The 24,956-nt window shown below is 42.0% G+C and overlaps 1 protein-coding gene across 6 annotated transcripts in view; it reads right to left on the reverse strand.

Moving 5' to 3' along the window:
* The window catches only part of TMEM245 (transmembrane protein 245), a 90,457-nt gene that overhangs the window by 19,560 nt on the left and 45,941 nt on the right, over nucleotides 1-24,956 (reverse strand). For 5 of the 6 annotated variants that reach the window (XM_066992621.1, XM_066992620.1, XM_066992619.1 and 2 more), the window contains 2 exons: nucleotides 21,105-21,227; nucleotides 14,715-14,860 (listed from right to left, as the gene is read on the reverse strand). In XM_066992621.1, the coding sequence (XP_066848722.1) occupies nucleotides 14,715-14,860; nucleotides 21,105-21,227 (269 nt within the window). Of the gene's footprint in view, nucleotides 1-4,736; nucleotides 10,537-14,714; nucleotides 14,861-21,104; nucleotides 21,228-24,956 lie in introns of those variants that run through there. The other variant, XM_066992622.1, reaches the window with a different exon arrangement.

The following is a 24,956-nucleotide window of genomic DNA, read 5'->3' on the forward strand; positions in this document are numbered from 1 at the left end:
AACCAACAACAGCTGTCCTATAGCTTGAAAACCAAATAACTCCTCCTTCTCTCAAATACCACCAAGACTGATTGCAAAAGACAAGCTACCAGTGACAACAAAAGGATAGCCATTACCTTAAAAAAGGACTTAAGTATTTTTCTTTCACAGTGATCTCCAAAATTTCAAGAGATCATTGACAGAACAAGATCCTGTACAATGAAGAATGAATTCCAAGTGCCAGGACTTAAAGAAGTCCTTTTCTAAAAAGCTCATAAGCCTTTCTTTTGCTCTCCTTAAGGGTCCTGTTCTTTTAGGGATAAAAAAGACCCTCATTATTTTTCAGTTTCAAATTACACATAAGAACAAGCCAAGAGTGGCAAGATATACTATAGCTGCAAGTAAAGGAGAAGTGGCAGTAAGTATTCTTTTGACAGAGTTCATCTCCAGAGCAATATAAACGTGAAAATAATTTTCAGAGATGACTCCATGAAATAATTTCAACAAATTTGCTGTCGAAGTAAGTTTCTCCTTAGGAATGATGCAACTGATCAAAGAAAGGTAATCGCTCCAACATATGGAGACTAGCAATCCCACTAATCAGACAAAGTGATATAGTCTTGAACAAAGCATAGGTCCTTGAGACAGAATAATCAGCACAAACTTTACACAACTCAAGGCAGGACACTGCAGTGGCTGTACCTAAATTTCAGACTTTTAAACAGTGGGAACTAGTCTGAGAAATACATCAGCAAACAGGCTGTCTAACAAAGAAACAGGTCTACATTCTCCGAAGAACAATTAACATGTAGTCCAACTTGTAAGACATGCTACATCTAATTATTTCTTCTTTCAAAATTCAAAAGATTTTGGGAATATTTTTGAATGCCTATTTGGGCCTGTTTTAGCCATATATACCACATGAACTTACAAAGATTCTTCCAAACAGCACATCTGAAAACAGTAGCTATTTCTGAATTAACTATTTCTAACGTTTCCAGATTTTTACCACAAGCAGATCATGATGGTTACTAAGCGCAAGACCTATCTACTCTTAAAAAGGCTTTTGGGACAACACATACAAAAACCCACACTAGTTCGGACCAAAGGACTGTCTAGCCAATGTCTTATTTACAGCAGGAGCTAGCAGCAGACACTAAGAGAACAACAGAAATAGGAAAACACATTTAATAGCCCCAGTGAACACTTTTCCAACATCTGTTTCCACCTCTGGGGATATCATGAACCTCATACAGGCTGTCTTATCTAGGAATCCTAAATTAATGTGTTCTTAACTCTGTGCAGCCCGTTATCCCCCCAAAAAATCTATGCAGAGTTCCTTCAACTCCGACTTTCTTTGGCAAGATATTCCCCATGCCTGTTGTATTAAACAACATGCCTTTGTTATTTCTAAAAATGTCTCCTGCTTGCTTTTTTGATGGTCCTGAGATTTTATGCTGGAAGAGACCATGAAAAGTCCAACCTCAGTCACCCTTTGCATGCCAGGTCTGATTCTGTAGACCTCAAATGTGTAACAGGCTTTTTCCAGGCCAAAGAATCCTAACCTACTTAGTTATTCCCCACACAGAAACACGTGCAAATCTTCATTCCTCTGATCAGCCCTGTTGCCCTTCTAGCTTTCTGAGATGCAGGAACCAGAATGGCACACAATAATTCAAGGCTTAGGCCAACCACAGATTCATACAATGGAATAATATTCTCTGTCTTTTGTAACAAAACATTTAATCTGTCTTGCAGATACCTTTAGATATTACCAAACACAGGGCTAGCACGCGTACTTGAAAATAGAGTTCCCAAGCAGTAACAGACAGCACAGAGGCCACTGGTCTGCGAGTGAAGTTAGGACTGTTTTTCACCCACATGCATCACTCTCATCTATGCTGCATTTCATCATTTTATCCCCCAGACACTGCTGTCTCCTGAGATTGTCTGCAATCCTGCTACAGTTCTACCATCCGCTTTCATCCTTAATAGTTTTGCAACATCAGTAAGATGTCCCTCTCTGCTTCTTTCATAGGATGTTTATGAACAGGTGGAACAGTAGAGGTCCCTACCTTGATAGTGTCATTCCCTCCTGCCTTCTGTTTCTTATTTTTTTAATCAATTATTTACCTGTGCAGAAACCTTCTCTATCATCACTACTTCATCACCACAAGTCTTGGAAAAGAGATGCTGTCAAAGACCTTTATGAAACTTCAGTAGAAAGTAACAGCCCAATTGACATTATGGCCTTGTCTGCTGAGCACTTCTAAAAAGAATAAGGCAGAACTTCTCTCTGTGAAACTAAATCATATTCAGCGGGTGCTGGTACTTCCTTAACTATAGTTCCTGACCTGGTTTTGGCTGGGATAGTGTTATTTTCTTCACGGTATGAGCTGTGTTTTGGATTACGGCTGAGTATAATGCTGATCCCACCCCGATGGTTTAGTTGTGGCAGAGCAGCGCATACCCAGAGCCAAGGGCTTTTCAGCTTCTCGTGCTGCCCTGCCAGCGAGGAGGCTGGGGGTGCAGCAGGAGCTGGGAGGGAACAGACCCTGGACTGGGGACCCAGACTGGCCAAAGGGATATTCCAGACCATACGGCATCGTGCTGAGCAATAAAAAAAAATGGGGGAAAGAAGGAGGAAGAGGGGTATGTTCAGAGTCATACGTGATGAGCCCTGCTTTCCTGGAAGTGGCTGAACACGTGCCTGCCGATGGGAAGTAGTGAATGGATTTCCTGATTTCCTTTGTTTGTGTGCGCAGCTTTTGCCTTACCCTGTGAACTGCCTTTATCTCAACCCGTGAGTTCTCACACTTTTACTGTTCCAATTCTCTCTCCCGTCCTGATGTCAGGGACGGAGTAAGTTGGTGCTGAGATGCCTGCTGGGGTTAAACCACAACAGCCCTACTGGTTCTGGTGTCTGACTTCCACATCTGTATGTCCTGGGTTCCCTGGATCGTTGTTTGTTTTTTCTTTTTAATTCCATCTTTGAGTTTTCTTTGGTGAGTATCATTTGCTCTCAGCAACTTGCTATCGCTCAATTTTGTACATTTCTGTTACAACCTCTCCTACAGTCACTTCATTTTCTGAAAGATTATGCTGCAGCTCTCACCCAAGCATGGCTTTACAGCATGACTCCCTCCACTTGTCTTCACAGCAAAGAAAGCAGCATTTGACCTTACCTCCCACCGCCCCAACAGCCTGCAGCAGCCTTCTTATCGCTGCGTACTCCTTTGACACGCCCCACCATCCCTTAGCCTCTCTGAGTGCTTTCTGGTCCTGGTGCACAGGAATTTTGGTTTAGTAGCACTTGGCAGTGCCAAGAGCTTTGAGCAAATCCAACTCTCTTCTCCCCCTTCCTTTTCAGCTTATTTCTATCTGCAAGACTTTATGGTCCTTCTGTTTTCTTGATTTAGCTAAAACTTCAGCTTTTTTCAGGTATTTTCTCATTTCCTGTGACCTTTGTTTCTTTGATGTTTACCCATGCAGGCTTCCTTTAGCTTTACCCAAGCCTTCCTTAACAGCTAGCATTCACTGGCACTGTGCATTGAACACCACACAACTTGAAAGGATTTATGTTTTAGAAAGCCCTTTTAGCTTCAAAAATTTCATGAATGAGAGCAACAGCTAGCTGGACTCAACAAAGCTCAAGATCCATTCCAGTTTTATATTAAGATACTCCCAGTCTGTTCAGATTATTACTATTACGAATTTATGAATCACAAGCACCAATTTGATTGCTTATGCAGAGAGTAAGTAGTGGGTTGACTTAATAGTTCAATCTAAAATGACAATAAAGCAAAAAAACTAGAGCTATAATATTAAATCTTTCAACTGTCAGGAAATGCTGGAGTTTTACACCAGTCCTCATACTGTCCACTCACATTATAATAAACCTGTTATTTTAAATAGCAAAAATCTATTTAAGGCTATAATAACGTACACTGCAGCCTTAAGTATGAAGATAAAGAATTATGAGATATGCAAGTATAGAAACTTGCAATGTTATACTAAAAAAATAGAATTCTCATAGTATCACTTTATTCCTAGAAAAAAATTCCAACATGCAAATAGTGTTTTTTAAAAAAAATCGTGTTGTAGAAAAAAGCAGTGTAAATGCAAAAATGCATGATTAAAATATGATTACTCGGGGCAATACATAATTCAAGGATTAGTATCTAAGATACTGTGCAGTTACATGGTTCTTAAAGATTGCATGCAAGTGTGCATATGTTTAAACCCACACACACACGCACTAACCCACTCCCATGTGTTTCCAGATACCTTCAGACTTAAACTGGATAGTCACAGAATCAGAAATTACAAAGTAGACTAAAATAAATACATCTGGGACACACAGAATATGCCATCTGGAAAATTAAAGAAGCAAATGTCAGAAAGGTGACACTGCCTGATACAAAACAAGGAAGTCCTGCAATGGCCAGTGAATGTGTTTGAAAATACACTACACCAGTCTGCTCAGTTTTGAGAATTGTTTTTTTTCCAAGCATCAGATTATGCACTTAAATAATGCTGTGTATTAGGCATAGTAAACTGGAAAATTCCTACAGACTTTGTGATATGCTTGACCCAAAGTATGTGTATACAGTAATTTTTCATAGTTTCAGATATAGTTGGGAAAAAAAAAAAGAGTAACAATTAAGCAGAAACAAACAAAATTACTTTATTTTTTTCCTTTAATGTTTTTTTTCCTTTGTGTAATCTGTTGAATAACAGAATAAATCTGTTGAATCTGTGTATTCCGTTGAATAACTTTTTAAAATCATGTGTATGTAAAACAACATACAGACAACTGTATTTAGTAAGAACAAGTATTTTGGCTATAAAAGGAAATACAGGTAAATACAAATGCTTTTCTTTTCATACAGGTCAATGTTTAAGATTATCTAACATTGTGATATGGATGAGTCATGTGGTTACTACTACTAAAACTCTCATCAGACATATACCATTTGTTATCTATCCCACTGGGATAATCAGGTTACAATTACTGTCAGTCTGGTTCTGCAAACAGTGGCACAGTACAGCAGCTCTTCTGGATTTATAAACTATAGTATAGTCTAGACTTTTTTTTGTTGTTGTTCAGTGACTTAATTGAAGCCTTCCTTTCCTCCATTAAATTTTTAAAAATATATTATTCCCTATTTTAAGCTAAGAAATTATTTAAGACAGAATCGTTTTTAGTTCTATTGCCATCTCTTAACATACACCATAAGTAGACTTTATAACATTTTAGTATGTTTCTGTTAAATGTATTCTTGTGACAAAACATATTTCTGCAAGAGACACTCCTGTTACTAAAGAACACACACAACCATGCAAAAATTCAGTCAAAACATAATCAGTTAACAGTGGCTTTGAAAAATTACTCTGAAAGACATTATTAATGTTGCAGTAAAATAAACAAGATCACATATTTTGGCTTTTCTAAGCATTAGCTTAAACATGCTGGAAGATTATTGTTTTCTGTGGGAATTGTATCACCACTTCATTTTCTCCATCATTATTGCTTGGAAGACACAGCAAACAAACCAGATACTTAAAACAGCTAAGATTTTTTTTTTCTTCATGATAGCTCATTTCAGATCTCTTTAAATGTTAACAAATAGAAGCTTAAAAACCATTAAGAACCTATTTCAGCCATCCAGGTACTATAGGTTCTCTTCACATCAAATCTCTCCTTATGCCAAATTTCAATTAAGGACATGATTACTTTGAGACTAAAATATTTCCCAATATTTTAAGAAACGTTTATATAGCCAATGAAAAATCTGATCGAATTTGAAGCGTACATGACAAATGAAGAAAATGAAGCCAATAATGACAACCCTTCTCAAATTGAAAACAAACAGTACTCATCTTCCTGGCATTACAAACCAAACTTTCACTAACAAACGTTTCAAGACATCACTCAAAATACTGATCTGGGTTTAAGACCATCTCACAACGTAATCAGGCCCCACCAAAATTGAAAGCTGCAGTAACTTTAAGCCACAGCCATACCCGTGTGCATGCACTCATGTGAAAGTATCGCACACACTAAATTGCACTGAGGCCGTGACAACATGCAACTTAGTAATGTGCAATATCTCCACCAGAGCAAGCAGAATGGGAGCTTCAGGGAAGAAGGGTATGGTGCATTCAGGAGGAGAACGACATGCTGCTCAGGGAAAGGAAAATGGTTCAGGCAAAGGTGTGCATGCTACTACTTAGGAGACCTTTGAATTGGAGAATCACTGCTTCATCCATTCAGAAAAAAAAAAAAAATCCAGACAAAAGCACCACCTCCTTATTTAAGGGGTAAAGTCTGACCGACATGAACTTCCTACTTACACAGGGATGTGTGGGTGACTGACCAACTTGATTTTACAGTAGCTTTTGAGTCAAGTAAATCTCACCATCTGGTACATGCAGATAATGATTTCCTCTTGCCCTCAAATCACTTCAGGGACCACTTTTGAGAACTAAAAAAAAATCTAAATCCAGTAAACTGGTCTTACTGGTTTTCACATTTCAAAAGTAAATCACCTTCCTAAACCTGACTGCAAGTGCTGCCAAAAGAAGTTGTACAGCTCATCTTAGTCTGGCACAACCCTTCTGCCGTATTTGCCAGCTCCCTCCCTATTCCACTGGTTCCCATCTTTATTTCAGTAATATTTCCAGTGAAAATCACACGTGTTACATTCATGGACGACTAAACAACACTCAGTCAAGGGAGACTCTTGAACACTATGCAGGTGCAATACTACTTTCATAATTCACCCACCACATTTTTGTGCTCGTACCTACCAAGTCAAGTAATAAGGATATACGGAAAAACAAACAAATGAAAAGGAAAAAAAAAAAGAAAAAAAAAGAAGAAAGAATATCAGGAAGGGCGAATGGAGCATTTGTCAAGAAGTAGCAGTAGTAGTAATAAAGTGTGGTCACACCAACAAAATTAAAGTGAGAAAGGCCTGAGATTATTTGCAAGTTAAAAAAGAAAAAAAAAAAGAGAGATCAAATATCCGGGCATGAAAAACCAAGTCAATTAGAGGACAGAATTTATTTTGCTACTGAGGGACTAACAGTGTTCAAAAGTATTACCATTTTCTTAAATTTCTACTTCCCTCTTGATTTGTAGGTGATTGTACATGGAATTGCAGCACTGAATTTAGCATTTTGAATGAATTTCTTTACTTGGAATAGCGTGAGTACTTCACACACCAGTCAAAAAAAACAACAGTCATATGTGCTTTTGGTAGCATTCTTCATCCCAGGCTTTTTGCCATGTTTTTTTTTATGGAATCATCACACAAATATTGACCCTCCCTTTCCTTGCAGGTTGCAATTTGCCATCCCCAAGAAGCAACCTATCAAGAGGAACAAAGGCATTATATGGCAACAAAGCATACAGAGGTGCTTATTCTGAAGAGATCTAAACACATTTAAATCATGTAAGTTATTCTAATGAGAAGGACAGATTTATGAACAGTTTGCAAAACCCCGTTTGTTCTACAGTTCAAACCCTGTCAATCCCTTACAATGGATGCCCTGGCGCCTGACAGGACTTGTCCATAAGCACTGGGACAACTCCCTCAAAGGCAAACACCTGGGGCAAAGGCAGATGTCCAGATAAGAAACACCAGACCACATATGCATTAGAGGGAAAGACCGAAACAGAAGCAGGCCATTCCTCATGTTCGTCTTTGCCTCTTAGTCCCAGCAAAAGCCTGGAAAGACTGAAATACAGTCCCAGCTTGGGAAGTTCCACCCCCAGCAGATACAGGGAGAAGATCAAAGGCAGTTCTTGCATCCCTCCCTCTCCTCTCCATGCCCCAAGACGGGCAAGAGTTTCTTCCTGGGAATCTGCCTGAAGGCTCCCATTCAGGAGCTATTTGTGACAGGAGAGCCCTTCTTCTGAATGAGGAAGCAAGAAGTCACAAAAACCACTTGAGAAAAGAGCAAGGACGCACCTCAGACCGCCCCTTTCCCCCCCATGCCCCCTCCAGGCCCTGAGGACCTCGGTGGCCCTCCAGCAGACTCCCCAGCACAGGAGGCCAGGCCCTCTCCCCCATCCCCCTCAGGACTCAGGGCACCTCTTCACGCTCTGGGGGCTGGGGTAGGGGACAGCACCTAAGGGCTCTCACAGCACTTGACCATCAGCAATGCTTTCATTGACCACCGGGAGACCTGGCGCAGGCTGTCTGTGCCTCTCCCCTTCCACTTGCAGGACTCTGGGTGATTCACCCCCTGCCAGCTCCTGTCCAGAGCGGGGCCTGCAGCATTTTTAGGGAGCCGTGCTGCTGACGGGGGCGGAGGGGTGATGGATGACCCCTGACGCTCTGGAAACACTCCTGCCACCATCACATTGAGGGGACCCTGAGCACAGGGTGAGCAGGGGGCTGGAGCCCAGAGAATAGGAGGGGAGGTGGAAGGCCCGAGGGACAGCGCTCACTAGCAAAATGGCATGGGGGAGTAATCCCAAGGAAAGGGGCCCTTATCCCCCCAACCTTCCTCCTCTTTCCACACAAAGGCATCTTTCAGGCCACAGAACCTAACTCCCAACACAGCCACACGTGGCTATGTGTGTGTCCCAGCATCACAGGGGCTTCCTGATGTCATGGTGGCATCTGCCCCACCTTTTGTTCTGGGCCCTACAAATGCAGCTGGGCCCACCACTCACTGAGTTTCCAGGCCTTCTGTCGACAGCATGGTTGGAAGGATGAGCACCTGGAGCAGTAGCTGCCCACCTTTGCATGGGACAGAAGAGAAGTGGTTCCTGGAGCCAAAGAGGAGGAATACATATCCCACGAAGAGGAAGTGGAGGAGAAACAGCACCTGTGGCATAAGAGCCATGTCCACCACTGTGGCTGATGGTATAGGGGCCATGGAGATATATCCACCTCCAAAACAGCTGACCAGGGCCTCCCTGCTGTGTGGTCACATCAATGGCATTGCAGGAGCACCCAAGGAGCTCCATACCCACACTACAACCTCTGTGCCCAAAAGTAAACGGGAGAGGCCATCCTCAGACATCTTGCAGGCTTGTGTGCGAGACCTCTCAGTAATCGACAATGCCTTTGTTGGTTGGCCAGGGTTGTGTGAGCCCTTCTTTCCCATCCCTGCCCCTCATGAAGAGTTAGCATCTCTCCTGCACAGTCCCAAGGAAGAGGGCAAGAGAGGAGCTGGCTTCCCTCAGGCTGCAGCACAGTGGCAACAGAAGTAGTCATCCCTTGGGGGGTCACTGTGGGGCTCCCATGGGCAGTCTCTCAGCCTGAGGACAAGAAGGCTACCCAACGGGTACTTAAAGATGAAGCCAGACCTTCTGTGGTGGAGCAGAAAGAACAGCAGCAGATCAATCGAAACAGTTAGCTGTTCCTTTGGAGAAGCAGAAGACTTCAGCATCTGGGCAAAGAACAACCCCAGACACCAGTATAAGTTGGGGACTGCCCTGCTGGAGAACGGCATAGGGGAAAGGGACCTGGAAGTCCTGGTGGACAGCCGAATGTCCATGAGCCAGCACTGTGCCCTTGTGGCCGAGAAGGCCAATGGCATCCTGGCGTATATCAGAAGGGGTGTGGTTGGTAGGTCAAGAGAGGTTCTCCTCCCCCTCTAGTCTGCCCTGGTGAGACCACATCTAGAACATTGCATCCAGTTCTGGGTCCCTCAGTTCAAGAAGGACAGGGAACTGCTCGAGAGAGTCCAGTGCAGAGCCACGAGGATGATTGAGAGAGTGGAGCATCTCCCTTACAAGGAAAGGCTGAAGGAGCTGGGTCTCTTTAGCTTGGAGAGGAGGTGACTGAGGGGTGACCTTATTGATGTTTATCAATATGCAAAGGGTGAGTGTCAGGAGGACGGAGCCAGGCTCTTCTCAGTGACATCCAATGACAGGACAAAGGGCAATGGGTGCATGCTGGAACATAGGAGGTTCTGCTTAAACTTGAGAGGAAACTTTTTTATGGTGAGGGTGCGAGGGGGGTTGCAGAGTCTCTTCTCTGGAGACATTCAAAACCGTCTGGACGCATTCCTGTGTGACATGATTTAAGTGTTCCTGCTCCAGCAGGGAGATTGGACTAGATGATCTTTCAAGGTCTCTTCCAATCCCTAACATTCTGTGTTTCAGGTCTGCCAAGGAGTGCTGGAGTGCACTGTTAAGGTCCATTTACAATATTTGGTTAGTTCTTTCAAAGACTGGGCAACAAACAGTGCAGAAATAAAACAGTAAAAATGCTGTCCTCTCTTATTTGGCACTTTTATGACTGCATCTGGGCTCCTGCATCCCCTTCTGGTCTCTCCAGTACAGGAAAGATACCGATGAGTGTGGTGTGAGCCTGGCACAGGGCCATGCGGATGGCAAGGGGCACATGGCAGACAAGGGCAAGCTGAGGGAACTCCTTTGGTCAGCATGAAGAAAGTGAGGCTCAGGGGTGGACCTGACTGCTGCCTACGGCTGCCTACTGGGAATGAAGCCTGAGTCTTCTCAGAGGTGCTCTGTGGTGGAAGGACGAGTGACGCCAGGCCCACGCTTGCATGGTGGATGGAGAGATCCAGCTAAATAAAAGGAAAAAACTGTCACCATGAGGGTGCTCAGACACAGAACAGGTGCCCAGATAGGCTGCAGAGTCTCCATCCTTGAGGGTATCCAAACTAAACTGAACAAGGCCCTGAACAACCTGATCTGATTGGGGCTGCTTTCAGCAGGAGCCCGGACTGGAGACCTGCAAGAGTCTCTCTGTAACACTGTGCTTCTGTGGTTCTTTGAACTGCAGCTGCCCAGCTTCCCCCACACTGGAGGGCAGGCTCACAGCCTTGCACAACGTGGCCACCACCATTCGGGCCTTTGCTTCAGGCAACCATTTGCACTGGGCCTACCAGTGGCCCCATGATGGAGCAGCTGAAGCTTTGTCCTGCTTATCATGAGGTGGTGATTGTCCCACCTTGTAGAGCCCTCACCCAAATGGATGCTGCTGGAAATGTATCGCTGGCCTTGCTAAAGACAGCATAAATTACATTCACCACGCTCTCACCTCCCATGCAGATGACCAAGCAACCTCTTGTATTAGGCCTCGGCATGACCCCCCTTAGCAAATCCCTGCTGGTCACCCCCCACCTGATGTGCGTTGCTGGCATTTTGCCTCCCTTCTGTCTTAGATAAACAGATTTCCTATCAGAGGAAGGGAAAGGATTTCACCTCGTGGATTCCCTTCAGCTTCAAAACTCTTGAAAAACTCTTAAAAAGAAAAAAAAAAAGCTTGAAAAAGCTGCATCTTTTTTTCTCCCACTAGTCAAGTGGGAATTTACCATCTGAAGCACTGTGACATAAACAGTCAGATTCATTACTTGGCTCAAAATAGGCAGCAAAGCTTTTCTTATCCAAACACTACTCTGTCCAATCAGTGTGACCCCAGGTGAGTTAGGAAAATATTTATGGAATCTACAGGTACTTATAGTGAGAAAGATCACAACACAGCTCTGAAGAGTCATTGCAATGGAAAAGGGTCTTTGATCAGGTGCTTGCCAAGTAACAAGTCCAAGTTCAGTGATGCCTCAAGCTACAGAAACCATTTGCAGACTGTCCTCCTCTTCTTCACCCTTCGATCTTCTCCTTGCAGACATACAGCAAAGGACACAAAGCAACACACTTTCCAGACTGCATCCATGTTTCCTCCTGCTTCTCACTAACACGTTTCAAATAAAGGAGCAGTGGAAGCGACTTAAAACAGTGAGTATTTTAATGTCATTTGATGCACAAGCAGAGAGGTAACTACGTGGCTTGCCACGAGTATCCCTGCTCTCCAGACTGGACTACTTAGATGCACCCTGTGCTCTGTGAGGGTGCTATGTCCCGCTGGAGAGTGATGGGAGCTGGAACACAGCTGGTGGCTTTCAAGATTTATAATCTGATCTGCCTGTACTTTTGGTCAACTGGATTGCATGAGTATTTTGAGACCAAATTCAAGTTTGTGTAATGCTGTTGAAGTCTAATAATGAAAGCAATTACAGAAGTTTCATTATTTCATTATTCATAATACAAAGGCAGACCCTTGCTCCCCTTGTTTTATGATAATTCGTAAAACAAATCTGCCCTGCAAAGAAGGACCTGGGGGTACTGATGGAGGAGCTGGCGATTTCTGCTTGTAGACCAGAAAGCCAACTGCATCTGGGGCTGCATCAAAAGAAGCATGGCCAGCAGGGCAAGGCAGGTGATTCTCCCCCCTTTACTCCATCCTTATTGAGACCCCACCTGGACTACGGTACGCAACTCTGGGGCCCCCAGCATGAGAAGGGCATGGGCCTGTAAAAGCGGGTTAAAGGGAGGGCCACAAATACGATCATGGAGGGCTGAAGCACCTCTCCTATGGAGACAGGCTGGGGAGTTGGGGTTGCTCAGCCTGAAGAAGAGAAGGTTCCAAGGAGACCTTATAGTGGCCTTCTAATACTTAAAGGGGAAGCCTACAGGAAAGCTGGGGAGAGACTTTTTACAAGGGCATGTAGTGACAGGACACGGGGTAACAGTTTTAAACCAGAAGAGGATAGGTTCAGATTAGATATTTGGAAGAAATTCTTTTCTGTGTGGGTGGTGAGGCACTGGCACAGGCTGCCCAGAGAAGCTGTGGATGCCCCATCCCCGGAGGTGTTCAAGGCCAGGCTGGATGGGGCTTTGGGCAACCTGGTCTGGTGGGAGGTGTCCCTGCCCATGGCAGGGGGTTGGAACCTGATGATCTTTTAGGTCCCTTCCAACCCAAACCATTCCACAATTCTAACTTCTATATGCATAAACACAGGGAAAATTGTTAATTATACTCTTCATTTACATACTGAAGATCACATTAGGTACTGAGTGGAATCCAAGGTCATCTAGAAGAATTATGAAAAATTCTCTGGTACAACTAAGCAAGAGAGAAACTGTTGAAAATCTCAGAATTACCGAATTCAAATAAGGTACCAAATGGAGACTACTCCAAACAAAGAAATATGAAAGACTGATTCAGTCTGCCTTAATGAACACACAGACTAAGCTCCTCCTCAATTTGTTTTTATTAAAATCTATGACTAGGAGCTCCACATCCCACTTTCTCCAGACACTATCTTTTTCTCATCATATTATCAATTACTGCTGTACACTAGCTCTTTCCTGCTCTTCGTCCTGATGTTTCTCTAATATTATTTTCTTTCTTTCCACCATTCTAAACTCTGATAAGTATCTTGGGTCACCTGTGTCACAAACCCATGAATTTAATTCCCTCTAATACAATCCCCTTTGTAGAGTACCCACGCCCGGAGAAGCCATTTTCTATTTTTTGATACTGTTCCCATCTACCAAGGGCTAAAGTAAACAGAACAATTTGTGAGATGACTAAGTTTCAGTTTATAGATCTTCCAACACCTTTCAGAAGAGACAGAACTGATATATTAACCACAAAAATCAATGAGAACTTAATAGCAGCCTCTCAAGAGAAGAGCTGTTAACTTCTTGGCAGAATTCTGAATTTGTTTCCTTCTACCTGGATTGCCCCTTCGTTTCAAACATCTGTAGCAGTATGGTAGTTGGTCTAGATCTTACACAGCATGATCTAACCTGCTCATTGCCACAATGTACCCAGACACAGCTTAAGTCCAGTAAAAGAAAACAACACTTGTAAGGTACATTTAAGAACAATGGCTAACATCTGGCAATGAGTTTGGAAAGTAGCTTAAAATATCATCTACTTAAGCTCTATTCATGTTTTGTATATGTGTGTGGCACTGTAAGAGACAGCAGCTATATAGATCTCAAAATGGAGACTGCTGACTTTGCGTAGTCCAACTTTTTGAAAAATGGAGCTATGACTTAAATACGTTATTTAAATCCATTTATTATGTTGCCATCATGTTAGTGTTTCACAGTGCTAGAAAGTGAAAACTGACAGCTTCATTCATCTCTGATCAGTAAAATACATTACTGTACCAACCCCAAAATTGCTTTCTTGTCATATCTCAGTGAAGCATACTTAAAAACACAAACACAAAAAATCCTCCTTCAATAATATGCAGCAATTTAGAGATGAAACAGAAGAAGGGTAACTAAGTATAAAACACTGTGGACGCACTCCAGAGGTGCGGTACAATAGCATCTCAACTAGGATGAGGAGAATGCTCCCCAGTTTTTCCTTTTGGTGTAATCTGGTCCATACAGTGGAGAAGTCTTGGGAGACCATGAACTAGATTTCTCTCTGATGAAACTGTACCAGGAAATGCACCCCAGGAGCATATCTAATACATTCCAGTGGCAAATGGGTACTTAATCCCCAAGATTAGACTAAAAATAGCCCAAAGTAAGTAACTTCAAAACGTGTACAGCACAGATGTCATGTCCTCCATTTCAACTGTTTTACTCTATGAATCTGCTCCTACTGAGCTGCATTAGCTGTTAATGCCATTATAGCTGCAGACACAGTGCTCACTGATGGGTTTGGAATGTGATGGGTGATCAGTTTGTTTTGTAAAATACTAGCATTCACTACAGCATAGACTTTTTTTTTTTAGGCAAGTCCAATCAAATTACTCTTATCAAGGGGGGGAAATCATCAATGCTAGATAGGCTCTTGAAAATCTTGAGATCTTGAAAATCTTGAGAGTTTCAAGTCATGTCTTTGAAACGTGAGCTGTTGTAAGTGCTTAGTATTTGTAATTGAACACCAAATTAAACAAAAAAAAAATCCAAAAAGGGCAAGAAATCAGCAACATACCTTATTGCTTCCTCCACAGATTGGCCAACTATATTTGAGGAGGCACCTGGCTGAGACAGAGGTGTCAGGCTTATCACCCACTTTACTGGCTTGTAGTATTCATCACTGGAACTTAATAGGTAGAACAGTGTGGTCAGGAAAATCACCTGCAAAGCAAATTGGAGTTTTAAACCAAAAGGAAATAAACAGTTTCAAGAACTACAGTATGCAGATATGCTTCAGATCACTGAACTTGACTGGAAAGTCAAAGTAGTATTCTACAAGCTTGGAACACACAGAGCTAGGAGAGTAACTTCCAGCCTGTCTCTACAAAAGACTTAACAGTTGTATCTAGACAGCACAACCTCTTAGCTCCTTTTAGCCTCTTCACAAAGTCACATTAAAGCAACCAGATACTGATCTAGATCAGTGATCTAGATTGTTTTTGATTTTCCAGCATAGTTAGCAGATCAGAAAATTACTAAATGTTAACATCCTTTGTTAAAAACAAACAAAACCAAGTAACTCTGAGTTGTCTGGAGAATCATTGTGTAACTGGATACTGGATGAATTAAACAAAACCCCACAAACAGAACATCTGCAGTGTAGATTAGATTATGCAGATTAGTCTCAGCAGAAGTGACAGCAGTTCCACTGTTTCAGTTTAAAGACCAAAACGCACAATCAGATTGTATTACCTTCAGGTATGTTGCAGTCTACTGTGTTTTACTTACTCTCCAGATAGTGGGTTCAGCAATTTCTTTGGCTAAACATACACCACAAATGTCTCCAGCCTGAAACTGAATACCTCAAACAAGGAAAAATCGTTCTGTATATTACAATGGTAAACTACGGCTTATATTTTCTTCATCTGCAAGCCTTAGTTCTCTTATCTGTCTTCCCAAGATTAAAAAGAATTCGTTGACCTTCCTTATTTCCAGCCTACTGGTATGCTGGAATAAATCATATCCTAATCTTCTGATAAACCAGCCTGTCTGACCTACGTAACTCTTGCTTTCAAGCATCTTATCCAGTCTGCAGAAACCTCATGACCTTTTTCTGCACTCTTTCTGAAGATGTTCAGAAAAAAACACAGGCAGCATAACATGCAGTATTAAGTTACCAGTCTCAACAAAGCCATCTACTCGTCATTGCTCTTTCTGTAATTCCTTTCTACTCAGTAAAATGTTACATTTTTTCCCCCATCACAGCCTTTAAGTCACATTCAACTGTTCACCCACAGTGACCCCTTTCCAAAATATCACGTATAGATACGGGCTGTACTCTATCTTCCCAGGTGTGCAGCTCTGGCCTCAGGTGATCAACCAATCTATCAACTAAAGCAAGTCATTACATCAGCACATTTGTTCAGCATGCTGTTAATTTCAAGATCATAAAAAAAATAAAATAGGTTTAATGAAAAGCAATCCAGCAGCAGTATCAGCTAAACTGTAACTCAAACTTACAACTTCAAGTGAATCTTAAAACCTGAATCAGGTTTACTATCTTTTGTAATGCTGCAAACATGGTTGTTGTCTCCTTGGTAGGGCCTGCCTCCTAAGCTACTATAACGTTTCCTGATTTAGCTACAAAACTCACCACCCTGAAGCAGGCATCCAGATGGTGAAAACACCATCCTTCTTCCTTCCAGTGGGACCTGGTTATAGATCCTTCCTGCAATGCAGCTTTCAACACAGAAAGCAGCACACTGCTAGACATGCAATATCCTCTCATCCCAATACTTACAAAAAGCAAAGTGGGGAAAAAAAAAAGCTCCACTGGATCTTGTTTTTATTAGGACAGCTTCAGTTAACTCGTTAAGATGTTACCCTTTGAAAAGTGTATGGCAGCCAGGGAATGAGGAAATTAACCGCAGCAATCAGGCAAAGCTTGATTCCCTGTGGCATGAGGAACATAAAGTGCTGATTTAAGGCAACTACGAACAAGAGCTGGGGATTAGTTCAAGTGGCAACACGCACAGCACCTGTACCCACTGGAAAAGCTTTTCTCCCCCAGTGCCCACAAAAGAAACTGTCTTCCTTAGGGAATGATGGATACGCCAACTTAGACATACCCACCTGAACTGCAGAAGCCAAGGTGGCAACAGGGATTAACAGCAATAGAATAAAATAGTGTTAAAACGGACTAAAAGCTATGAAAAGATTAACAAACCAAACTCAGTTCTTGTTAAGACAACGTGCACATAACCACAGCACCATACAAAATAAACTGAATTTTAGATCAGCTGCATTTTGGGAAATTACTGTATTTTCTTCAGCAAAGTAGGTACAGAAATGCAAAGAAGCAGCAATCACAGAACCTATCAATTTGACATCAAGTAGCTTGCTAACTTTTCTAACGAGTAGAATAGCTTCAATGGTACATTCAGCAGCAAAAAGATGTCCCTCCCTCTCTCTACTGGCATTTGAAAATTTTCAGATCTCTTTTGACAGGATATCTAAGATTTCAGACATGACCTAAACTGTTTCCTAACCAGCAAAATTCAAGACCCTGCTGAGGACTCTAAGAAGGAAGCCACAGAAAATAAAATAAGTTCTTTCCAATGTTAAACATTTGACAGATTACACTTTCTTGCTCTAGAATTTATCCTATAGCCCCAAGCTCTGAAACTTTAAATACTCTAATTTGAGGGTGAATAGACTGAATTCAAGGCAAAAACTATGAGTAAACACTAGGCTAAAATGGTAATTCAGCATTTCCACATGTATCAAGAAGCACATAGTTTAATCTCTTGTATGTCAGGTCCATAGACTTTGGAAATATTTCTCTAATGCTTTCATGCTCAGTTTTCCAATAAAAAAAAAAAAAGCATCAGAAATCTGTGCATTCCGTGCAGGACTGTAGATACCCATCTGCCAAATAGAGCTTTTCTCTTCCAACCTTTAAAAGAGGGAGCAGACACACACCCGCTTATATATATGCCCATGTGCGGATAGGAACTTGCACTCAAAACAGAAGTAAAATAGAAGTAGCACTCTTGCAATGAATGATCAATTTTCAAGCGTCTGTTGAACATCTGAATACAGCCTTACCAGCCTTACTGGATTGTGTAGGGGTATGCTACACACACAGATTGCTTCCTAGTGAATGCTTTGACAGAAGATGCATTTTTCGAAATGGAGGCTCTAAATAACATGTCCATTATTTCCATGTACTAAAGCATAATTTTTTAAACTGTTTATGAAAATACTATCTACTATTTTATTTTTTAAGACGACTAAAACTAAAGTATGTAACCAATTGCATCCGGGAAAGCCAACGACGTCTGGGATGTCTGGGGCTACATCAAAAGAAGCATGGCCAGCAGGGCAAGGGAGGTGATTCTCTTCCTCTACTCCACTCTCACGAAGCCCCACCTGGAGAACTGCATTCAGCTCAGGGACCCCAACATAAGTGCATGGACTTGTTAGAGCAGGTTGAAGAGAGGGTCTCATGAACATGATCACAGAGGGCTGGAGCACCTCTCCTATGAAGACAGGCTGGGGAGTTGGGGTTGTTTGGCCTGGAGAAGAGAAGGCTCTGGGGAGACCTCACTGCAGCCTTACAGTGCCTAAAGGGGGCATAGAAGAAAGCAGGAAAGGTACTCTGTCAGAGAGCGTAGCGACAGGACAAGGAGTTTTCAGCTAAAAAGGGATAGATTTATGTTAGATGTTAGGAGGAAATTCTTCATGGTGAGGGTGGTGAGGCACTGGAACAGGTTGCCCAGAGAAGCTGTGGATGCCACATCCCTGGAAGTGCTTCAGGCCAGGCTGGATGGGGCTTTGGGCAAACTGATCTAGTGGGAGGTGTCCCTGCCCATGGCAGGGGGGTTGGAAACAGATGATCTTTAGGGTCCTTTCCAAACCCAACCATTCCATGATTCTATGAAAAGAAAAAAAAAAGAAAGAAAAAGAAAAAAAGTATGCCTTGAGACCCTGGAAGAATAACAACTGTTAAGGTTACTTCTGATCTTCTCCTCACTTGGAATTTTTTTTCTTCCCTAGCTTTTAAGAAAGCAAAGTGAGTAAATCTAGAAATGATATAATCCCAAATAGAATTCAGCAATGATGCACGCTGCAAAAGTTAAGAAAGCCACAGTGCTTAATCCTAGAGTCACATTGAGATTTTCTCTGCTTATTGTATTACACTGTTGCAGAAGGAAAAAAAACCAAAAAAAACACATGGAAAATTTAAGAAGCAATTACATTACTTCTTCAAGGACTACAGAATAGCTCAATTAAGCTATGCTAAGAACTACTTTAAAGCCAGAAAAACAGTAGCAGCTGAATTCTCACAACAGCTAACATTTTCATTCACTTATTGCCCCAATTAATGGATTGCACTAATCTCTATTTTGTGCAGTCTGTTTTCTGAAAGTCCTAAATTTGAGTCCTTTCTCTTTCAGTCAGTCCTGATAATAAATCCACACTGAACACTACTACTACAAGTTTCATCAATTTACCTTCTTGTGTTTTAAGAAAATCTCTTTACTTTTATAACAAGGATCTTTGTGAAAGACTTTCATAAATATGATAAACCATGGTTCTGACTGGACAGAAAGACCTACGAAATGTACAGTGCAAAAAAAGACTACATTACAGCACCCACCCACAGTGTTTAACAACATTAACTCTCTTCAGGTAGGCACAGTTAGGTCAAAACAAAAGACACGCTGCTAGGAATGATGGCCAGGAAGGGCTAAAAGTCACTATGCATCTAGTATCACCTGCAGCCACAGTCCTTGAATACTGATTGTTTGGCAGTTTCCTCTGAATCTGTTAACTCATGGAAGTGGCACAGACCGAATTTCCAAGCAGGAAGGAATAAATACATCAGCTTATCCAGAAAGTTTCTGAAGTGGATCCAACAGCAGTTGGACTGCTAAGGCTTTCATCCTTCCTGGTGTGACAGAAGGGTCACCTGCATCATGAGAGTAGAGGCAGGATGACCACTCTCACTGCTGCCTAGGGAACTGCACTGTTCAAAGGCACACAAGTTACTTCTTACAGAAGAGTTGAGTTACGAGTTATAAATTGCAAGTTAAGAGGTAGGAAACTTGTGAGCTAAAAACCTCATGAATTAAGTGACGAACTAGTGAGTTCACATTAGACTAGTCTGTATGAAGAGGATTGAGCCCTGGCTTGTTGTGCATGTTTAGTTTCTTTTCTAATGAGCTCAAAAAATGAAGTTTAATCTACAGAGTATGTTTGTCACGTAAATTTGAGAGATCCAAAGAAACTGTGACAAACGCTCAGCCTACAACAGAAATGGAGGAAGAACAGTAGCCTTTAGGGCGTCCAATCTTTAAAAGAATTGCAAGGCACCAGTATCCCAAGTAGCTCTGCTCATCCAGTTGACTGCACAGTGCCCCAGCAAGCAGCAGGACCCTGATGACAAAAAAAGGCAGGACCATGCATCACAACAGCTGCATAGAATGAATCTGGTATGAGCCATTAGACAGGAAAATTTAAATTTTGTGTCAGGGCAATGAGTGCATTAAGATGATCTGCAATTATCATCTGAACTTGCCATTTGGAAGTACACTAACTTCTCAGATACTGTTACCAATGTGTCATCATGGGTGAAGTAGTGTATTGATGAAGAAATTAAATGAAATATTCCTACGCAATCTTTCTCTTTTCATCACTAACTGAAAGAAAGCTAACTAGAGAACAACAAAATTCAGTGGCAGTGATTTCCTTCAGTTCAAGGCAGTCATTTAATTAAATTTTGTTGCTATTTGTTCTTTCTTAAATATCGAAGAGCCCACACAGCTGCCTTGAAATATTGTTAAACATTATTTCAATTTTGCAGCTTTGTCTACAAAAACCTCTCTCCTGAGCAAGCATCAACGGAGGAAAAACACCTAGTTTTCTAACAAATGTTTTTGAATGCTGAACTAGCAACCAAGACATGGATTTCAGTAACGCTTCCAAGATCAGTATTTTAGTTAAAACAGGAAAAAGTCCCAGGCTATAGTCCTTAATATTGCTCACTGTCCGAGATGAAGATGTTCAGAAGCTTTCAGCAATCTTCCAGCTATTACATTTTTTCCCATCTTCTGAGAGTGTTAGTTTGTTTTAGTATATGCTTACGAGGATATGCCCTAAGATGTCAGCAGTTACATAGCGTACCACAAAGCACAGCTCAGCATCTTCAAGGCCAGAAACAAAAGAGTTTTGCATGAACAGACTAATAGGAGGACTTCCAGCTCCTCAATGTGGAAATTACAATGGGGAAATTAGACTCCTTTGCCTCGGATGTTTCCCAAACAACTGATGTGAAAATTGCAACATCTTAATTAGGTAAGTTTAGAGGATGTTTTCAATGCTTCAGGTTTGATTTTCAACACTACAACATGTGCAATTAGGTTCAGTAAAATCGATCACAAACGTGTAACATACTACTTACCACTGAAAGCACAAAATTGAGAAGAGCTGTCCCACTGTGGAAAAGGATTGTCACTAATGTTGTAACAGTAGTAAACAAGAGGCTCACGTTGCGACTCATCACTATCCACAGAGACTCCAGGATCTGGAAAAGGAGGAGGGGAATGAAGACAAAGTCAGGCAATAGACTGAATTAGCAAGAAGATAACTGCTTGCAGAGTGATTCTTCTTCATCAAGTCATTATTTTTTTTAATGTCATCTTTATATAAATCATCTTCCCTCACCCCTAAATAGCAACAGGTATTATTGAATGAAAACATCTACTTCGCCGAAGACATGCTTCTAGGTAGATGGTTACAAGGTTTTAGAACTTTTCTCCCAATACCCAAAAGTATTTCATCATGTAAAATTGCAGAAAATCTAGATGTGGTGACACTTTTTCATTGTGATAACACCATCAACTGAAAGCAGATCTTGTCCTGGGAGGGAAAGCTCATCTCTTCAAAAGCAGGAATGCTAAAGCACAAAGAACAAGGAGTAACATCATAAAGCAGAAATAAATCTGAAGCTACCTTCAAATCTATTAAAGCTGTAATTGTGTTAGTAGATTTGTTTTAAACACACTATGTAAATAAGATGCATAAATTTTATAATGTCTGCAGACAACTACACAAGCTGTGATTTTGCATAGGGATGCAATAGTTAGTCAAGCAGTTATGGAAAATTAATCAAACAACTCTACACAACCTATTAAATTCTGTAATGGCTTGAGGAACTGATTGCTTATTAGTTACAGATAGTAGAGTAGTTTTGAGACATGCCTTTAAATATGGAATACCAGTACAGCCAAATTAGTTTATGTTTGGAGACAGACACAACAATCTGAATAAGGCAGCAACTTCGAAAACACTAAGGGCAAAAAGGAATGGCATAAGGCACAGAGAGGCATCCTAAAATCTGTGCACAAGTCTCAACAACTATTTCATTCAGAAGGAACACAGTGAGAATGTATTAGCCAAACTGATCCACAGATATAAGCAGCAAGGTTGAAGGTGAAAAGCCATACCTTTTTTCAGACTAACATAGCCATATGACCATCTCTATTTTGTAATCAAGAGACATACAGAAGGTAACTTAGGAAGCGTGATTTTGTGAGGGAATAACTGCTGGGGGAGGTGATGAGGATTTACCATACACAGTAAAAACACGATGTCTGTGCTTCTTACTATGTAATGGAGTTAGATATTTAAAGGCTCATCTTTTGAAGAGATTTTATTAGTCTCCCTTGAGAATGCCTCAAGTGAGGTTACAAATGACAATGGCATTCGCCTGAAAAAAGTGTTCTCCCACAGTACTTGTCCACTTCCTTACTCTGTGCACTGAGAAATTTATTCGAGGTACACAGCAGTTGGTCCAAGTTTGCTTAGTCACCAGATAACTTTAATAATGTGCATTACACCATGCGGACTGTAAACACAGAGGTCAGTGATTTTTGCAGGAGCATTCTGTAGCTAAAGCAGAGGCTAATCAGCAAATAATCCGTAAGAGTAGTACTGCCACTGCTAACAACAGAATCACAGAATGGTTTGGGCTGGAAAGGACGTTAAAGATCGCCTAACTCCACCCCTCCTGCCATGGGCAGGGACACCTCCCACCAGACCAGGTTGCCCAAAGCCCCATCCAGCCTGGCCTTGAGCACCTCCAGGGATGGGGCATCCACAGCTTCTCTGGGCAACCTGTGCCAGTGCCTCACCACCCCCAGAATAAAGAATTTCTTCATTGTTTATAGCCTAAACCTACCTTCCTTCAATTTAAAGCCCTTATCCCTTGTCCTATCACTACGTGGTAAAAAGTCCATCCCCAGCTTTCCTGTAGGCCTCCTTTAGGTACTGGAAGGCCTCTTTAAGGTGTCCCTGGAGCCATGTTATCTCTAGGCTGAACAACCCCAACTCTCCCAGCCTTTCTTCTTAGGAGATGTGCTCCAGCCCTTTGATCATCTTCATGGTTCTCTTCTGGACTTGCTTCAAGAGGTTCACGTCCTTCTTATGTCGGGGACCCCAGAGCTGTCCAGGCGGTGCCTCCCAAGGCTGGCGTAAAGAAGGAAGAATCACCTCCCTCTACCCACTGGCCACGCTTCTTTTGATGCAGCCCAGGATACGGTTGGCTTTCTGAGCTGCAAGAAGAAATTGCCAGCTCATGTTGAGTTCTTCCACCCACTAGCACACCAAAGTCATTCTCCTCAGAGCTGCTCTCCATCTATTTTCTGCCCAGCCTGTCTCTGTGCTTGGGATTCTCCCAGCCCAGATGCAGGACCTTGCACTTGGCCTTGTTGAACCTCATGAGGTTCGCACAGGCCCACCTCTGAAGCCTGTCAAGGAGCCTCTGGAGGGCATCCCTTCCCTCCAGCATTTCAAACAGTCTGCGAGTTTTATGCTAACTGTGCAAAACTGCAGTCCCAGAGTGCTACTGGGACTTGCTGCGTGAACAGCACCTTGATGCCACAGGTATCTCATTATGATGTGGAGTTTACAGAACAACAGCAAAGGCATTGAAAATAACGAGACAGTTTGAAAACAGAGGCCTCAGAACCACAAACAGTTCATTGATGAAGATGACATCAAAGAGAGCTAGGAAGAGACTGCTTTTGCTCTACGAAAAAGCAGCAGCAACTAAGAAATGGGGTGGAGGTAAAGGCACAGGATAAGGCACCTGCCATGGTCAGAGAAAGTAATAATTCTCCAAGAATCACATAAAATATGGTCCAAAGCAGAGGTCAAGGGGTGGGAGTTGTCCAGACATGACACAAACCATTTTATAAAAAGGACAATCTCCTTAATTTGAGGGAAGATGATGCTCCAGTTCCCGTTTCCCTACTGAAGAGCTCTTGAGCTTGATCCCCTTGACTTCTGTGACTGACGGTGGATAGCAATGCTAACTACAGGGCATCAGCACGATGCTATTCTACCCTCACAGCTACTGTTGGATATGATTGTTATAGCCTGACTACTTTGAATACATAGCAATAGCAATTAGTAGACTGTAAACCAAGTCATTAGCATTAAGTGTGCTGTTAATGAAACTTAGTCCAGTAAAGTTTTGTTTTAAAGATTACAAGTGGCCTAATTTTTCAGTCTTCTAAATGTTAATCACAACCATCTTTAATTCCTACACACACACACACACAGCCCTTTTCACCCCAAGCTGCTGTTGATGAGCAGTTCTCATGGACAGGGACTTGTTCAATCTCCTCAAGATCATCTGGTGGGGGCTGGTAAAGCTTCTATAGGGATATTATGTTCCTCCAGTACAGGCTGTGGTTATTTAAGTTTCCCGAGAAGTTTTAGACTAAGGAGCTAATAACCTGAGTATGCATCTGCAGTTAGCTTGAATGCAGTTATCACAGGGTTCATCCTAGCCATTTACTTTGGGGTAAGCGTGGATAGTGCATTTTGGTGACTTTTGGTATGTCCTATGAAGGCAAGGGCATCTTCTGGGACTGGTCTCCAGCTGTGGAGTAAGTTGCCCCTTATGCATATCTACATTGAAAATTTCAAGACACATTTCACAAGGATGAGAAGACAGAAATAGCAGACATTAGTCATCACTGAATACAGTATCAGAAAGTGCTCAAATATTCCACTAACAGTCACAAAAACAAAAACATTAAGTCCCAGCACTTAAGAGTTCACAGTGGTGTTTGAGTCCCACAGAAAACACCGAATCCCAGAATACTTACTAGGAAGAGTGCATGGTAGTTGAATTATTACTGAAGAATGAACTGTATTGGATATACAGTTAGGTAATTACATGAAGAAATCCTCAGGGACAGAGAAAACATTGGGATGTGTGGTAATTCATTGAAATATTTGAGCA

Source organism: Anser cygnoides, chromosome 2 (genome assembly GCF_040182565.1).
Source record: "Anser cygnoides isolate HZ-2024a breed goose chromosome 2, Taihu_goose_T2T_genome, whole genome shotgun sequence".
NCBI lineage: Eukaryota > Metazoa > Chordata > Aves > Anseriformes > Anatidae > Anser > Anser cygnoides.